General features: G+C 47.7%; 5 protein-coding genes across 5 annotated transcripts; 3 read left to right on the top strand and 2 right to left on the bottom strand.

Moving 5' to 3' along the window:
* The first annotated feature begins 457 nt into the window (after window positions 1-457).
* On the top strand, window positions 458-5,358 carry F4807DRAFT_424123 (Hydantoinase B/oxoprolinase-domain-containing protein). The gene is made up of 9 exons (XM_047997843.1): window positions 458-740; window positions 792-1,013; window positions 1,065-2,812; window positions 2,877-3,239; window positions 3,311-3,335; window positions 3,391-3,519; window positions 3,576-3,690; window positions 3,742-3,894; window positions 3,953-5,358. Exons 1-9 carry the CDS (start codon window positions 683-685, stop codon window positions 5,118-5,120), a joined length of 3,981 nt encoding a protein of 1,326 aa, XP_047854699.1. The 5' UTR covers window positions 458-682; the 3' UTR covers window positions 5,121-5,358.
* Window positions 5,359-5,407: 49 nt separating this feature from the next.
* On the bottom strand, window positions 5,408-6,136 carry F4807DRAFT_460009 (uncharacterized protein; the record flags this gene model as incomplete). The annotated part of the gene is made up of 2 exons (XM_048001456.1): window positions 5,408-5,931; window positions 6,001-6,136. 2 exons carry the CDS (start codon window positions 6,134-6,136, stop codon window positions 5,408-5,410), a joined length of 660 nt encoding a protein of 219 aa, XP_047854698.1.
* An 851-nt stretch (window positions 6,137-6,987) lies between these two features.
* On the top strand, window positions 6,988-7,843 carry F4807DRAFT_424118 (uncharacterized protein). The gene has a single exon (XM_047997842.1). It carries the CDS (start codon window positions 7,027-7,029, stop codon window positions 7,303-7,305), a length of 279 nt encoding a protein of 92 aa, XP_047854697.1. The 5' UTR covers window positions 6,988-7,026; the 3' UTR covers window positions 7,306-7,843.
* Window positions 7,844-9,128: 1,285 nt separating this feature from the next.
* F4807DRAFT_467289 (uncharacterized protein) lies at window positions 9,129-12,353 on the bottom strand (the record flags this gene model as incomplete). The annotated part of the gene is made up of 8 exons (XM_048002476.1): window positions 9,129-10,187; window positions 10,267-10,408; window positions 10,481-10,536; window positions 10,611-10,942; window positions 11,025-11,550; window positions 11,607-11,690; window positions 11,752-12,064; window positions 12,126-12,353. The coding sequence occupies 8 exons, from the start codon at window positions 12,351-12,353 to the stop codon at window positions 9,430-9,432; spliced, it is 2,439 nt and encodes an 812-aa protein (XP_047854696.1). The 3' UTR covers window positions 9,129-9,429.
* A 1,129-nt stretch (window positions 12,354-13,482) lies between these two features.
* On the top strand, window positions 13,483-14,427 carry F4807DRAFT_424113 (uncharacterized protein; the record flags this gene model as incomplete). Its single annotated transcript, XM_047997841.1, has 1 exon — window positions 13,483-14,427. A coding segment is annotated over exon 1 (620 nt), but the record flags the coding sequence as incomplete, so codon positions are not given.
* Window positions 14,428-14,647: the final 220 nt, after the last annotated feature.

The raw sequence follows: 14,647 nt of genomic DNA, 5'->3' as shown, positions 1-14,647 counted from the left end.
CCACATCTCTCGGTAACCATGTCAGCAATGCTTTTATCAGTCAATGAGAACAGGCACTAGAATTACATATGTATATCTGAGCCTGTATTTTGGGACAGATTAGCTTACGTAGCGTTTCCATGATAGACAGGAGAGCATGCCCTAGGCTAGCTTGTTCCGAAGTCTTGCAGTTCCTAGGTAGGGAAGGATAGTGTATTCTCTAATGGGGGGCTTGCATGGTACGTAAGTGGTTTAGGAGAAGTTGACGAAGATGATTGGTCAAGATATTACATAAGTGGCGCCGTGATAAGAATCGAGAATTTGGGAGGAAGTTCGAATCGACGAGCATTAGTCTCCGAGAGACATAGTATCGGGCATTCGCATCGCACTGTGTTCAATTGCGGGCGAGAAGATCCACTTCTGGCCGGGGTTGGGGTCGCGTTCGCGCAGATAGCCAAGACTATCTCATCGAAAGTAACAACAATAGCATCACTTGATTTACCGGCGACTTGGAGGCAGTTCGAAACGACACTCCAAGACGATGGAGCCCTATCACCGGCCGCCAGTCAACCTTCTTCCGGTGCCGGACTGCCCCCGATTCTTCGTGATGAGGTAGGTATATCAAGGCGAGCTTCCTCAAGCTTATCAAGACCCATGTATCACGTAGAATCTCCCATCCATCTCAGACATATTCGCAGCCAAGATGGCCGTCGATACACTCCCCCCACCGGTCCAGCCTAAAAGCGTGAAGTTCGCTATTGGTTAGTTTATCCATGCTTGCTTTATGGATTGCGGCTAATGATTCTTCTAAGATCGAGGTGGCACCTTCACTGACGTCTTTGCTGCTGTGCCGGGTCGGGAAGACATAGTCCTCAAACTATTATCCGTTGACCCCGGTAGTTACGATGATGCACCAGCAGAAGGAATTCGCCGAGTGCTTGAGATTGTCTCCGGCCAGCCTGTTCCACGAGGTGCTCCGATACCCAAGGACTTAATTCACTCTATTCGAATGGGAACGACAGTCGCTACAAATGGTGAGTATATAACGTCATCCCCTCTATGAGCGGGATTCTAATCTGTGATAGCGCTGTTGGAAAGGAAAGGAACAAGGCATGCATTTGTGGTCAATCAGGGGTTTGGCGACTTATTAGAGATCGGCTACCAGTCGAGGCCAAAGCTATTTGACCTTGACATCAGGAAACCGGAACTACTCTACGACAAGGTGGTCGAAGTGTCTGAACGCATCACAGTCGAAGAGTTTGACGAAGATGTTACGAAAGATAGCCGTCCGCCGCTTCAAGAAATCCCTGGTGTCCTTGTAAAAGGCATCACCGGTGAAATTCTGCGCATCATCCGTCCCCTAGACGAGACAGAAGTACGGGGAAAGCTATATCAGCTTAGAGAAGACGGGATTGATACGCTTGCTATATGTTTAGCGCATTCATACATTTATCCGTTCCACGAACAGAGGATCGCGGAAATCGCTAGGGAAATGGGATTTACACACGTCTCGACGTCTTCTTCAGTTGGCGCGAACATGATCAAAATGATCTCGCGAGGCAGTTCTGCCTCCGCTGATGCGTATCTCACGCCAGAGATCACCCGTTACGTGTCGGGCTTCGCAAAGGTTTTCGCTGACGGCAATCTAGACGGCGTCTCATGCGAATTCATGCAATCCGATGGTGGATTAGTCAGCCATAAGAACTTTAATGGCCTAAGGGGTATTCTCAGTGGCCCCGCCGGAGGTGTCGTCGGGCACGCTAGAACTTCCTACGACGGGACTTCTCCTATCGTCGGCTTCGACATGGGTGGCACGAGTACAGATGTCTCGCGATACGGAGGGGCCTTTGACCACGTATTCGAGACAACAACGGCGGGAGTTTCTATACAGTCTCCGCAGCTGGATATCAATACAGTAGCTGCCGGAGGTGGCTCCATGCTTTTCTTTAGGGATGGGTTATTCGTCGTCGGACCGGACAGTGCTGGAGCTCATCCCGGACCTGCTTCTTATAGGAAAGGAGGCCCACTAACAGTTACAGACGCAAACTTGTTTCTTGGACGATTAATTCCAGAATATTTCCCTAAGATCTTCGGCCCTAGTGAAGATCTTCCTCTCGACACGGATATCGTGGTGCAGAAGTTCGAGGAGCTCGCTGCGCGGATAAATGCTGAGACTGGGCGCTCGATGACTCCACTTGAGGTTGCTCATGGCTTCATCGATGTAGCTAATGAGTCCATGGGTCGTCCTATTCGCGCACTTACCGAGGCTCGCGGGTATGAGGCTGCGCAACACAACCTTGCGACCTTCGGCGGCGCTGGTGGCCAGCACGCTTGCGAAATCGGGAAGAAGCTGGGTATCAAGAGAATAGTGATCCACAAATACTCTAGTATCCTTTCAGCTTACGGCATGGCTCTAGCGGAAGTTGTGCAGGAAGCCCAGGAACCGAGCTCTGAGATTCTATCCGAAGAGTCTCTAGTTCGACTGATGGCCCGGATGCAAGACCTCAAAGCAAAAGCTACCCAGAGTCTCCTTGCGCAGGGAATTGCAGAGGAATTCATCGAACACGAACAGTATCTTAACCTTAGATACCAAGGCACCGATACTAATTTCATGATCCTTTCTCCGGCTGATGGCGATTGGAGATCATCGCTTGAGAAGGAGCATCTCAGGGAGTTGTCATTCGTCTTTCCCAGTGACAAGAAGGTTCATGTTGATAATGTGCGAGTTCGTGGAGTCGGTAGGAGCACAGAAGTTAGCCACGATAACTCGAAACTTGTGAAGGAACTCAAGTCTCACGCCGGCTTGGAAGTTCAGGGTGGAGAGGATAAAATCGTAAGATCATCACCTACTCCCAGCGTGTAAGTGCTGGAAATCTAACGACACTGACTTCATATAGACGCAAGCATACTTCGCAGCTGGCGGCCTACAACCGACCAAAGTCTTTCGACTTAATAAGCTAGCCCCTGGCAGCGTCGTGTCTGGCCCGGCGATAATAATCGACAATACCCAAACTATAGTGATCGTACCGGGATCCCAGGCACGAATTCTATCTTCGCACGTTGTTATCGATGTGGTTGACGAGAAACCCCAGCAGTCTGAAGAGGAACATGAGCTCGTAGTGGACCCAATCAAACTTAGCATCTTCGGTCATCGATTCATGAGTATCGCAGAGCAGATGGGTAGGACTCTACAGAAGACAAGTATATCTATCAACATCAAGGAGCGTCTGGACTTCTCCTGTGCCATCTTTAGCCCCGATGTGCGTATTACCAAGGGCCCCTTCCCGAACCCCGTTTTCTAAAGAAATTACTGACCGTGGTTGCTGAAAAGGGCGACCTGGTGGCGAATGCGCCTCGTAAGTGAACCTAACATTCATCCTGGAGTAATTATTGAAGCTAATCTTTCTTTAGATGTTCCCGTCCACCTTGGCTCGATGTCGTATGCTGTCAAGTATCAACACATCCTCCACCAGGGGAAATTGCGCCCTGGCGATGTATTGGTTTCGAACTCGCCAACTTGCGGAGGCACTCACTTACCAGGTATCTTCGGACCAATATTGTCGTAATCGCTTGGCCGTTCTAACGAAGCTTACTAGATATCACCGTCATCACCCCCGTGTTTGATACGGATGGGAAGACAATTTGCTTTTACACAGCATCAAGAGGTCACCACCTGGACATAGGTGGCTATCGTGGTAACTCCATGCCCCCGTAAGTGATCGAAGTAATTGGGGTGAGGCGATGGTGCTAACGTCTAGCCAGTGACTCCACTGAGCTGTGGCAAGAAGGCGCCATTATCGAATCCTTCTTTCTCGTTCGCGACAACCATTTCGATGAGGAGGGTATTGTCAAGATTCTCCTCGAACCCGGGAAATACCCCGAATGCAGTGGCTCTAGACGGTTGAATGATAATTTGTGAGTTTCTGGATCTCACACCTACATATAAGGACGTATTAACTGACTTAAACCGCAGATCCGATTTGAAGGCCCAAATTGCAGCAAACACCAAAGGCAGTAATCTCATCAAAGCCCTGATGGAGGAATATTCCAAGCACATCGTCCATTTCTACATGAAGAAGATCCAAGAGAACGCCGAGGTTTCCGTTCGTGGGTATTTGAAATCTGCTTACAAGAAATACGGATCGAAACCGCTTAAGGCAAAGCAATTCTTAGATAACGGCTCCATGATGACCGTCTCGATTACCATAGACGAAAGCGGCTTCGGTACATTCGACTTCACTGGGACAACTTGCGAAATGCTCTCGAACATGAACGCTCCTCCAGCCATTACATATTCAGCGCTGATTTACACGCTGAGATTATTAATCGGCTCAGACATTCCCCTGAATCAAGGTTGCCTAGCGCCGACGAAAGTTATCCTTCCCAAGAACTGCTTCTTGAACCCCTCATCCGGACCGGCCGTCTGCTGCGGCAACACCCTAACCTCTCAACGCCTAGTCGATCTCCTTCTTGATGCTTTCAAAGCCTCGGCCGGGTCCCAGGGCTGCATGAACTGCTTCGGCTTCTTCGGCAACTGCAAGGACGACTCGGGCTCACCCCAAACCGGGTTCGGCTTCGGGTACGGCGAGACGATCTGCGGCGGCAGCGGGGCGGGGCCGACGTGGCACGGCGCGAGCGCGGTCCAGGTCCACATGACCAACACGCGGACGACGGACATCGAGATCATCGAGAAGCGGTACCCGGTGCTCGTCAACGAGTTCTCGATCCGCAAGGGCAGCGGCGGGCGCGGCCGGTTCAGGGGGGGCGACGGCATCGTCAGGGATTGGCTGTGCCGATACCCGCTCACGTACGGCCTCATCACCGAGCGCCGCGTCCACCGGCCCTACGGCCTGATGGGCGGCGAGCCCGGCGCGTGCGGTGCTAATTACTGGGTCCAGAGGCTGCCGGACGGCGGCGAGAGATGGGTTAATATCGGTTCGCGCGGCCAGATTAATATGAAGGAGGGGGATCGGTGTGTTATTCATACTCCTGGTGGCGGTGGCTGGGGTATGCCGGATGATGATGGTGATGATGAGGAGGTTGGCGGAGTGACGAATGGGGTCAATGGGACTAAGGTCGCGTATCCGCGAGCCGCTGGTAGTTTGCACGCGTATTCGGCTGCTCAGGAGGCGTCGTCTTAAGGTTTACGGCTGAAGGGATGGTGCCCTGGGCTTAAAGGGGTACGTTTAAGTTTTAGGACATCGATAGGTACCTATGTGGAGAAGGTCGTTGGATTCATAGAGCGTTGTATATTGAGTACTTCTTGATACATATTCATGCTAGGTAGTAAGACAATCTAGGCACAAGTATACCTATGGAGCACCGTCTGTTTCCTACGAAAACATCGTCTACTCAGACGATCCGTTCTCCCACAAACTCAACTTCCCAAAACTTGGCGCATCGTCGATAATATCCTAAATGGTTTCTCTCACGTTTGACTCCTTTTCTTCTTTTTTGGCCACGGCCACCAACCTCTCATGGGCATATCGTCGTAGATGGCATTATACCAAGTCTCCGGGCGAAAACTGTCGTATAGATAGATGTATTGTTCCCTATCGACACACCCTGCGTATGCGGCATATATGTTCTTCCTAGAGAGGTTTCCGAGCCGCATGTTCGCTAGAACTCTGTTCTTTGCGGCGTAGACCTGGAGGTGAGCGACCCATTGCGATGGTACTTGAAGATCACAGAGAAAGTAATGACGGGTCTTAATGAGCCCAAGTTTATTACAATATTTGATCTGTTCCTTGTCAGGTGGAGTACGGTCGGATTCGGCTGGCGTGGCCTCGATGTATCCGTCCTCCCATCGAACATTCTCCAACGACCAGTGCAGACCTTCGCGCATGAGCTGCGGGACGTTGTCGGTCTTGAAAATGAGTCGAGCGTACCAGGATCCTTGCTCCTTAACCTCCTTCTCAGTTAAATAGGGAGGGTTGGGGCATAATCGTAATTCTATGGATTACATTGCTTGATTTGCGAAGTAGAACTGCCCATATGTTGCCGGTGGTGGTATCGGTAAACCGTTGTTTCCTACGCTTGCATGGACATTGTCATACGCGGGAGGTGCCACGTCCGCTGTCGGTTGAGATGACCTATTTGAACTCATTTCCAAATCCGCATTCTCTTCGGTCGCGATATCTCGCTGTGGGGAATCCATGATTGTTCTATTGCGACTGTGATGTATTCGTCTTGCCGGGAAGGGGATGGTGGTCAGGGTGGAATGAGCACATATTGAAGGGTCGAGCAACGCCTACTCTTTTAAAGTAAACATTTGTCGAAGAAAGCTCTATCCTAAGGGAATATCTGCTCATGCAATACTAAGTCAAAATATTATACTCGGATGGGAAAAGTCTGTTGTAAACTTACCTAGGGACTAGACGCCACAGGAAGATAGGGAAGGGAGAGCCTCGCAAATACTTCGTAGCCCTCTTGGGATCCCCAAGGCATTGTAGACAAATTACCTATATATAATAAATTACGTTATTCTAGTAATTATCCTATACTATGGTGGTTTGACATGTCAACTACTTAAAAATATTGCCATTTGAAATTGTCATATCAACGTCGAAGGAAATGCATATATAACTATCTAGGTAGGTAGGTACCTATTTATATACTCACAGATTTATCTCGTGCCTTGATTCGCACTTTCCACGGGACCACATCAGGGAAGGAGTTATTTCAATAGTAAAACCTTCGTTGAGATGTCAAATATTAGTAAGTTGTGTCGGCCTATATCGTAGCGATTCCTAACACTGACCTGGAAAGCCTAAATGGAAGTTGCGAGGGATTGTATCAACAATACGTGCTCAAGCACTCCTGAAGGAGTTCACATCAAGAGAAGGTACCAACTATATTATAAAGGGTATATATAACACCTTTCAACTTGTCCGAGTCCTGGAAACCTAGACTAATACAACATCTTCCTGAGTGATCTGCTCATGATCCTGAACTTGACTATTTTCTTCTCTACACATTTACACCACCACACATTCGCTATCATAGCCATTTTTTTTTAAAAAAAAAATCCATATCCATTCTTTAAATATGGATAAAATCAATATGGACAAGATAGCCCCTGTCGGAATAATCCTATTCGTCAGCCTGGCTATTATTATCATTATCATCATTTCTTATATTATTAGATTTGCTTCCAGCATTTTTACGTATGTGTTTTCTGATATTTTCAATCTCTACTTCTTGCTGGTAGGCTTTACTGATACAAAATCTACAGCATGGGACACATTCCACCTCTTCTCCGCAGTATCAAGGAGCCTCCTGCTCCAAAAGATTCCTCCGCAGCGCCCTCCAAGTCCGTCGACTTAGAGAAATTAGGTACCTAGGTCATCCGAAAATATCTCGTCGGCGGCGACAATGCCCATCAAAGAATATCACCCGCTAGTCCTTGAGTCCCCGACAAGCTTCGTAAGTTTGGATCATGCGTTATGACATTCATTGATTAACATCCATTTTAGGTCAAACTTGACTTCTAGGTCAGTAAACTGGCTTCAACCAGCTGGCGCAACGGGAGACGTGGCTAGCCCGTCTGGAGGGGTGTTGTGGGGAGGCGGGAGGCATTGGAGAACGAGGTGGTAACACACTCATTATCCCAAGCGCAGGGTGCATTTACGGCTGTATCATGCAGCGTATTTTTTGCATGCCTGATGATCGCTGGCTCCGCAGTGTGGCTAGCGAAAATATTTTCTAATCATCCTAGAGATACGGCATTGCGCCACGCGGTGGCTGGTGCCCTGTGGAGCTAGGGCCAAAAGGCCTGGAATCAGATACCGTCACGTGATCAATCCTTATCAGAATATTATTAAACGGATACTAAACTCCGCGCCTTAGGGCTTTCGTTCGATTTAGTTCCATAGAGTACAACTTTTTCCGTGGCGCGTATACTTAAAACTTTTTCTGAATCCTCTGTCGGTTCTTAGGACTCTACTTAGACAATACAACTTTTTACGTCCCCAACAATTCTACCTTTTTCTCCTAGGCGACATCATCAGAAACATCAGCCGAGCTCCGTCACCGTCAAGAAAGAGGCGTATACAAATTCTACTTCCGACCAAGGCTCAACTGGAAAAAACAGATGGAGGCAACGAAGCAGACGGACACAACGGCGGAACGTGGTTCTTCTTTCGAGAAACCGTGGAGATGATAGGATACATGTACACATGTATCGAGAGCCACATGCGCCACAGCTTTAGCCACTACTGTACTGAGCACTAGATAGCAGCTTTGAGAGAACCCCCTAGCTTAGCTTGAACCTGAATACTATGTCTTCATTCAGAACACCATCACCAACCTCTATCAATTAGGTAACTAGCTTTTTGAAGCAGGTAGGTATATAGCGTATTCTTATCGGTGGAATTTCAAACAGAATAAAAAGAATGTTTCCTTTACCATGGTTATCTCTTTAGTTGGGAGTTATTCACAGATTACCTAGGATTAGGAGGCGGAATGTGCTTGGGCACCCCAGGTGTTGGAATATTAGATGGCTGGATGCCCACGCCTGTATATCAGGCCTAATTTAAGCCTTACCCTCCTTGCCTTTGAACTGCATTACTTCCAGTTTCTAGGTTAAGATATTCCACTGAAACTATCAAACCGAATAAATCAGTCAAAAACACAACTTATCCATGAACTAGAGAATTATAAGTTGTTGGAGATTCAGGAATGCAATTGGGAATGATATCTTCGGGAATCGAGGAAAGACCGCTTTCGGCGTCACGCTGTCGCTGGCGCTTACGAATCATGCAAATGTCGATGGCAACCAGAATCCAGGACACGGCGGAGAAAATCAGTAGAAGAGTAACAAAGACAGCGACAACGACTTTACCTTGGGCCTCGACGGCTGGCGATCTTTCAAGATCGCGAATTTGGAATGGATACATGATACGATTTATTTTGAATTCTTTTGTGATGATAGTACGAGTTCCTTGACCAAAGAGTTCTTAGAACCTACTTTGTTCGCAAGTTGCTTAGCTTGGCCTTAGCGCTCATATTCTTTGGCAAGTCCTATATTATAAATACAGTTGTCTTTGGTTAAACAACTATTTTGTTGGCGAACAATGCCCTTTACTAAGGTCCTTCGCTGATATATAGAATTGGTACCTAAGTATTCATGTAATGGTGGATCAATTCTAGCTTAATATAATATATATTTAAAACTATATCAGATACCGCATACTTATATACATGTTAAAATAATTTGGTTTGGTTGGCGGGTGGGTGTTGCCCTCCGACGGGATGGTATCTGGCAGCTTGCCAATTCCCGATACCCTCAATATCAGGACACCCTTCAAGTAATCCAGACTTGGTTCTAAGTGTCGACGAATAATAAATGAGTCAGAGATCGATGTTCCAATATATCCTGCGAAAGTTGCATCCCCGAGCACCAGTTAAATCCCGGGATACTGAGTACCTAGGTAGCTAATGTTGTGAAGCTCATATCTTGGTTGGCTGGGGCACGCCACCTGAAGCATTCGATCCTGTCACGGCTGGAGGAGGTTGATCGACGAGATCTCTCTCGCCAGGGGCAACTGGCGTAGGTTCCGCCGGGACCTCGGGAGGCGCCGTATGAGTCTCCACATCTTCGTACATGCGGCGCATTATCTCCTCATAATCTTCCAACCATCTACGTAGCTCTTCGTCGTCCATATCGTCAACATCGTCCTCGTGACCATCCCAATCCAGGTCATCCGCGTCGCGGTCCTCGAGGCTTAGAGTATCGTTTACGGCGGCCACGTCGACGAAGCTACGCTTTTTTGGCTTCGTAAACTTAGGAATCGATGGCAAGACTCCCCATAGCTCCTCTGGAATCTGTCCGTCCCCGGTACCTACCCATTTATTCCACAAGTCCTTCTCTGTCTTCACAGCGAACGCGGTCATCATCCTTTTAATGTCAGCATCCCCCATAGAATCAAGCTTCTCCCCTTTCTTTCTAGCCGCGTCGACCTTTATCTTAGCGGCATCAACTGCGGCTTTGCTAGGCGCTTTCCGGTAGTTGGCGATATTCTTCGCACTTGCCGGGTGCTCTTTATACCATTCATCGTCCGTTAGAAGCGCCCAGCCGGGATCGTCGACCAAGTCCTTCGGGTAGCATGGGTTCTCCTCCAATCCGTCGTCGTTTGCCTTAAGGCCTTCAAATTCGGAAATACTGAAGATGGCCCGTAGTGTGCTAACTTTAACAGTTGAATGTATAGCTACATGATGTCGATGTTAGTGCAACGTGCTCGTGCTATAGATACCTAAAGTCTGCTGACAGAAGACGTTGAGACTTACTCTTATCCTTGCCTTTGGGTTGCTCCACTGAGGTCCTAGCCTTGTCTGATTTGAGGTTTGCGCTCACCACGTAGGTCTGTGTTGGTTTTTTTGATATTATCTTGGTCGATTGGGCGTTATGGTCGTTGCAGAATCCCTTCCACTAAAACCAATAGGATCAGCACAATGTGGATAGAGTAAATTCCGAAGATGTGTGGTCGTAAATGGCACTTACTAGCTGACCAGCACCTCGATTCTGGTCTTCGGGGAGGAATCGTACCCATTGTCTCACTGCAAAGAAAGCGAGTCAGTAATCGGGTTTCATCCAAACACCAGCCCTAATTGATACAATAGATCATACTCACTATCCTTAGGTGCTTTGTCGTCGCCCGGCCAAAAATACCTAGGCGGGAACTCATCCCTTTCGCATCCGTGAAACATCGTCGCATGGTTTTTATTTGTCTTAGGCTTGCCATTCTCCGAAATAATATCCCTGTATACAAAACCATTGGCCCAAGGGAACCAATGCTGAGTAGCCGGGCTATTTATCCTGGTGAGCGCCGTTGCACCCCAGTTATTCGTAGCCTTTCCGTCATTACCCCAGGATCTTTTTCCCTTCACGTCTCTCCAAGTTTCGGTTGCCATGCATGTCCATTCAGTCATGCTCGACGTCTTGGACCATCTAGACATAACGGAGCTATGGAATATTTATCAGCTAAGTCCACTGTCCGATGCTAGCTAGTAACGATAGCCGTCGCGGTAGGGTTGTCATAGCATACCGGTAGTGGTAGCACGCTTGAGAGTGCTTCGAACTGCAGGTGATCTTGGGGATATCTTTTCTGTCTTGGATGTAGTAACCGATATCTGCATCAGTGGTAGTCCGGTGCACAATGGTTGTTGTTTTGCCATTGTTACACTCTTCTTCTTTCCTCTCCTCTACGTCGCCAAATTTGCTCACCAATCTTGTCGGCTCTGGCTGATAAGCCCGCTTCGCCTTGCAGGCCGTGGCTTTATCTGTTGTCTTAGAATTTGTTGTCTTAGAATTTGTTGTTTTAGAATTGGTTGCTTTAGAATTTGTTGCCTTAGGCGGGTCATTCTTCTTGGCACTTGACCCCTTATTCACCTTGCTCGATGTCGCAGGCGGGTTACTCTTCTTAGTGCTAGTTCCCTTGTACACCTGGCTGGACGTCTTGGGATCAGGCTTTGGGTTGCGTTTCCGGCACTTGCTTTTATTCTTCGTGAGCAGACAGCCTGTAGAAGCAACACCCGGGCCCATCATGGAATCTGGTGCATTTACCATATCCGCTAATTGAAATCATCAGTCACATATCTGGAGACTCTTACCCTGTCATCGGACTTACTGAACATGCTGTCAAGACTGAAGCTCCAGTTCGGCACGCCACATGCTTGACCAACCCAGTCAGTATAAAACCCGGCCGCGTCCACTAGGTAGCACATTAGCATCGGTTTCGCAGGCCTTGATTCAAAGGGGCAAGTGGAACTGACTTCCATTCTCATAAGCTGACTTGGCATACTGCATGACCTTAGCAGCACCACTGACAGCTTCACCTCCAGGCACGAACATGAGGCCGACGTCGACAATCTCCTTGATAGCAGAAACGAATACTGCACAGAGGATGTTGTCCAATTTGCCCAACGCCTTGGCGACTAAATCGATGATCTCGGTGGCGATGGCTTCCACATCCTTGTTCTCACATTTGCACGGAGCCGCCACCCACGGGAATCCATCGTCGTCAACATATTTCGGGATACCGCTGTCTTTCTCGATATCTATGCCCTTGTATGAGCTCACGTCACACTACATAAAAAGAGGTTAATCCTAGGGAAGTTAAGCAGTATTTGATAGTATTAATGCATACCTCCGAGTAGCCATGGCCTCCATGGTCAGCACAATATTTAATACAAGGTTGTAGCCCCTTATTCCAATTAGGCTGTCGATTGGTATAGTAGTAAAGACACATTCCCGTCTTCTCGTAGGCCGCAATGGTCTGCGAATCGGGTTGATGGTCACGAGCTATGAGACCTGAATTAGCAGTAGCTCCATGGAGAGTGCTTAGGAATAGCACTAGGATCGAGAGAGGATTCATGATAGAAAGACAGAAGCAGTTTGGAACATCAAAGAGCGTCAAGGTTGAGTAGATCGATAGTGAGTGCCATACCTGTAAACTGACAGCCGTGAAGATGAGGTCTTTATACCAATTCGTCTCCAGATTCTTACATTCAATGTTCTATAGATTTTGGTTTTGATAATTACCCCATGAGCATAGCCATACACTATATCACACCCTCCTCTGCTCCTTTTCTTCATTTTTATCCCCAACACCACGATTCCTGTAGTGTTGGCGGCGAGCCCCTGAGAGTCAGGCACAGTAAATCCTCTCTCTTGACAACACAGGAGATTAAAGGATGATGCGAGCAGGTCAAAGCCTTGGCACCTAGCCTTACCTATAAGTAACTCTGAAAAATAGGACGAAGGACGCCAGGCCAAAATTCACGATAGTATGTTCCTACTGCAGCAACAGATTGCGGCCTTTCTATTTATGGTGCGCCAAGGTATCAGAGAAATTCAGGTATGAATAAGCGTTAGGTCTAGGTAATATATTTCTTACTTTTATAGTAAACCAACATCTTCACCAACTCGGCTAAGATGCCGACCTGCCCTGATTTGAATTTGTATTCCGTTTCCGGAAAAGGAATCTAGTATGTCAACCAGGGGTATTAAATATGTCGAGGCTTTGACATCCCCTATAACAATTTTGAACCGCGATCTTACGAGACCCTTGCCTCTATTAGAAGCGTATTTTGAGTAATTGACTCTCTTGCACTTGTAGTATTCTGCCAATATCATCGTATATTTTGACACTCTTGTATACCTACTGAGTCAGCGCTAGTTGCGGAACAATTCAAAAACAATTCGCGACGATGACGAGGGCTGTAATAAATTCAGGGGTAAAGGGGAACCCTCAAAACTACCTACCTACTTTAACTATCAACTCAATCTGGATGTACCATTGGCTACCTACCTAGGTACCTATGTAGATGTAGAAATTTAAGAAACTAACCAAGATCCATCTTAACTCAGTAGAGTCAATCAAATACGATTAGCTAGCACAGCCTGAGTCGATCAAGGCACTGTAGGAACCGTTGGTAGATATCATACATATAACCAGCTTATTAGAAAATATTACCCCCATTCTTTGATTAAAACAATGCTCTTCTATATTGATCTCTATTTAATCGGACCTATCAACGCTTTTCAGTTACCAACATGTAAGCCAGCCTGCATAAAAAGAGTCATTGCCACCAACAGGAATAAGCATCGCCAAACTGGAGCGCGTAGAAGTAGTGTACTATCAAAGAAGTTTGCTGCGAAAGCATTTTGGCCGGATGCGTGGTCAATGCGCCTTATGTACATATTGGATGTATAAGAAACTCATAACCGGCTATTCCATTATCAATACAACACCACATATTTTTACCTACCTAGGCAACTCATCTCTACAACCACCTGCCAACAGTCTTTTCTGCAACTATCATGTCGACAGAACAACCCTCCAGCACGGGCGCGATATTGTATTCTCATGACGAGACAGTTGCAGCGATAACCTCCTACTACGAACTCGTCGCACGTGCACACGCCATCACTGACCGATCTGAACTGCTACATCCACCCCCAGAAGGTTGGCCTCAACTTAACGATCCCGACGTGGTCGCTGGCTTTGGTTTTAGCGACGAGGCCCTCGAGCTCATTCGTCACATTCCATACTTCGAATGCTCAGAGAGAGTCCAGATCCTACCAGATGTGGAGCCTCACAACTATATCGAGAGGGACCTTCTCCCGGGAGTCGCAGACAGAGGCAAGTCTATTCGCCGCGGCGAGGCTGAATATGGAGAGGATCGCACGCCACCACATCTTGTTCTGCTAGGATTTATCCCTCCGCTACGAGAATATGGATCGGACGTCTACCTGGATACGAAGTTAGGCAATGTCATCATCGGCAATTACCACTGCAATGTTCAAATAGGTCTTGGCGTAGAGTCTGACGCCATCTATCCCGAACCTGACGATAATTCGTATGATGATCTGTTCAAGGATTTAGATTCAGACGGCGAAGGTTCCTGTTATCGTATTAGCACCTTTTTTGCCGCTTGTGAGGGTCTCTTAAGGGAGCTGGAATGGATCCCTGGTATGGATGACGATTCCGAAGGTTATATACTTGTGAAAGAAGATACAATGCATTCCTGCTTGGACTACGAACGCCGGAAGCAGATCATGCTCGACAATGGCTGGCCCGGTGATAACTGGAATCCGGCGGGAGTGGCGGCAGAGCTAGAACGACTAATCGGCCCCGATGGTCCCAAGGAGGAAGGCCCTAAAGAG

Source organism: Annulohypoxylon truncatum (genome assembly GCF_022578515.1).
Source record: "Annulohypoxylon truncatum strain CBS 140777 unplaced genomic scaffold F4807scaffold_14, whole genome shotgun sequence".
In the NCBI taxonomy this organism is placed as follows: Eukaryota; Fungi; Ascomycota; class Sordariomycetes; order Xylariales; family Hypoxylaceae; genus Annulohypoxylon; species Annulohypoxylon truncatum.
Note: the sequence above shows the minus strand (reverse complement) of the source record. Positions and strands in the feature narration are given on the sequence as shown.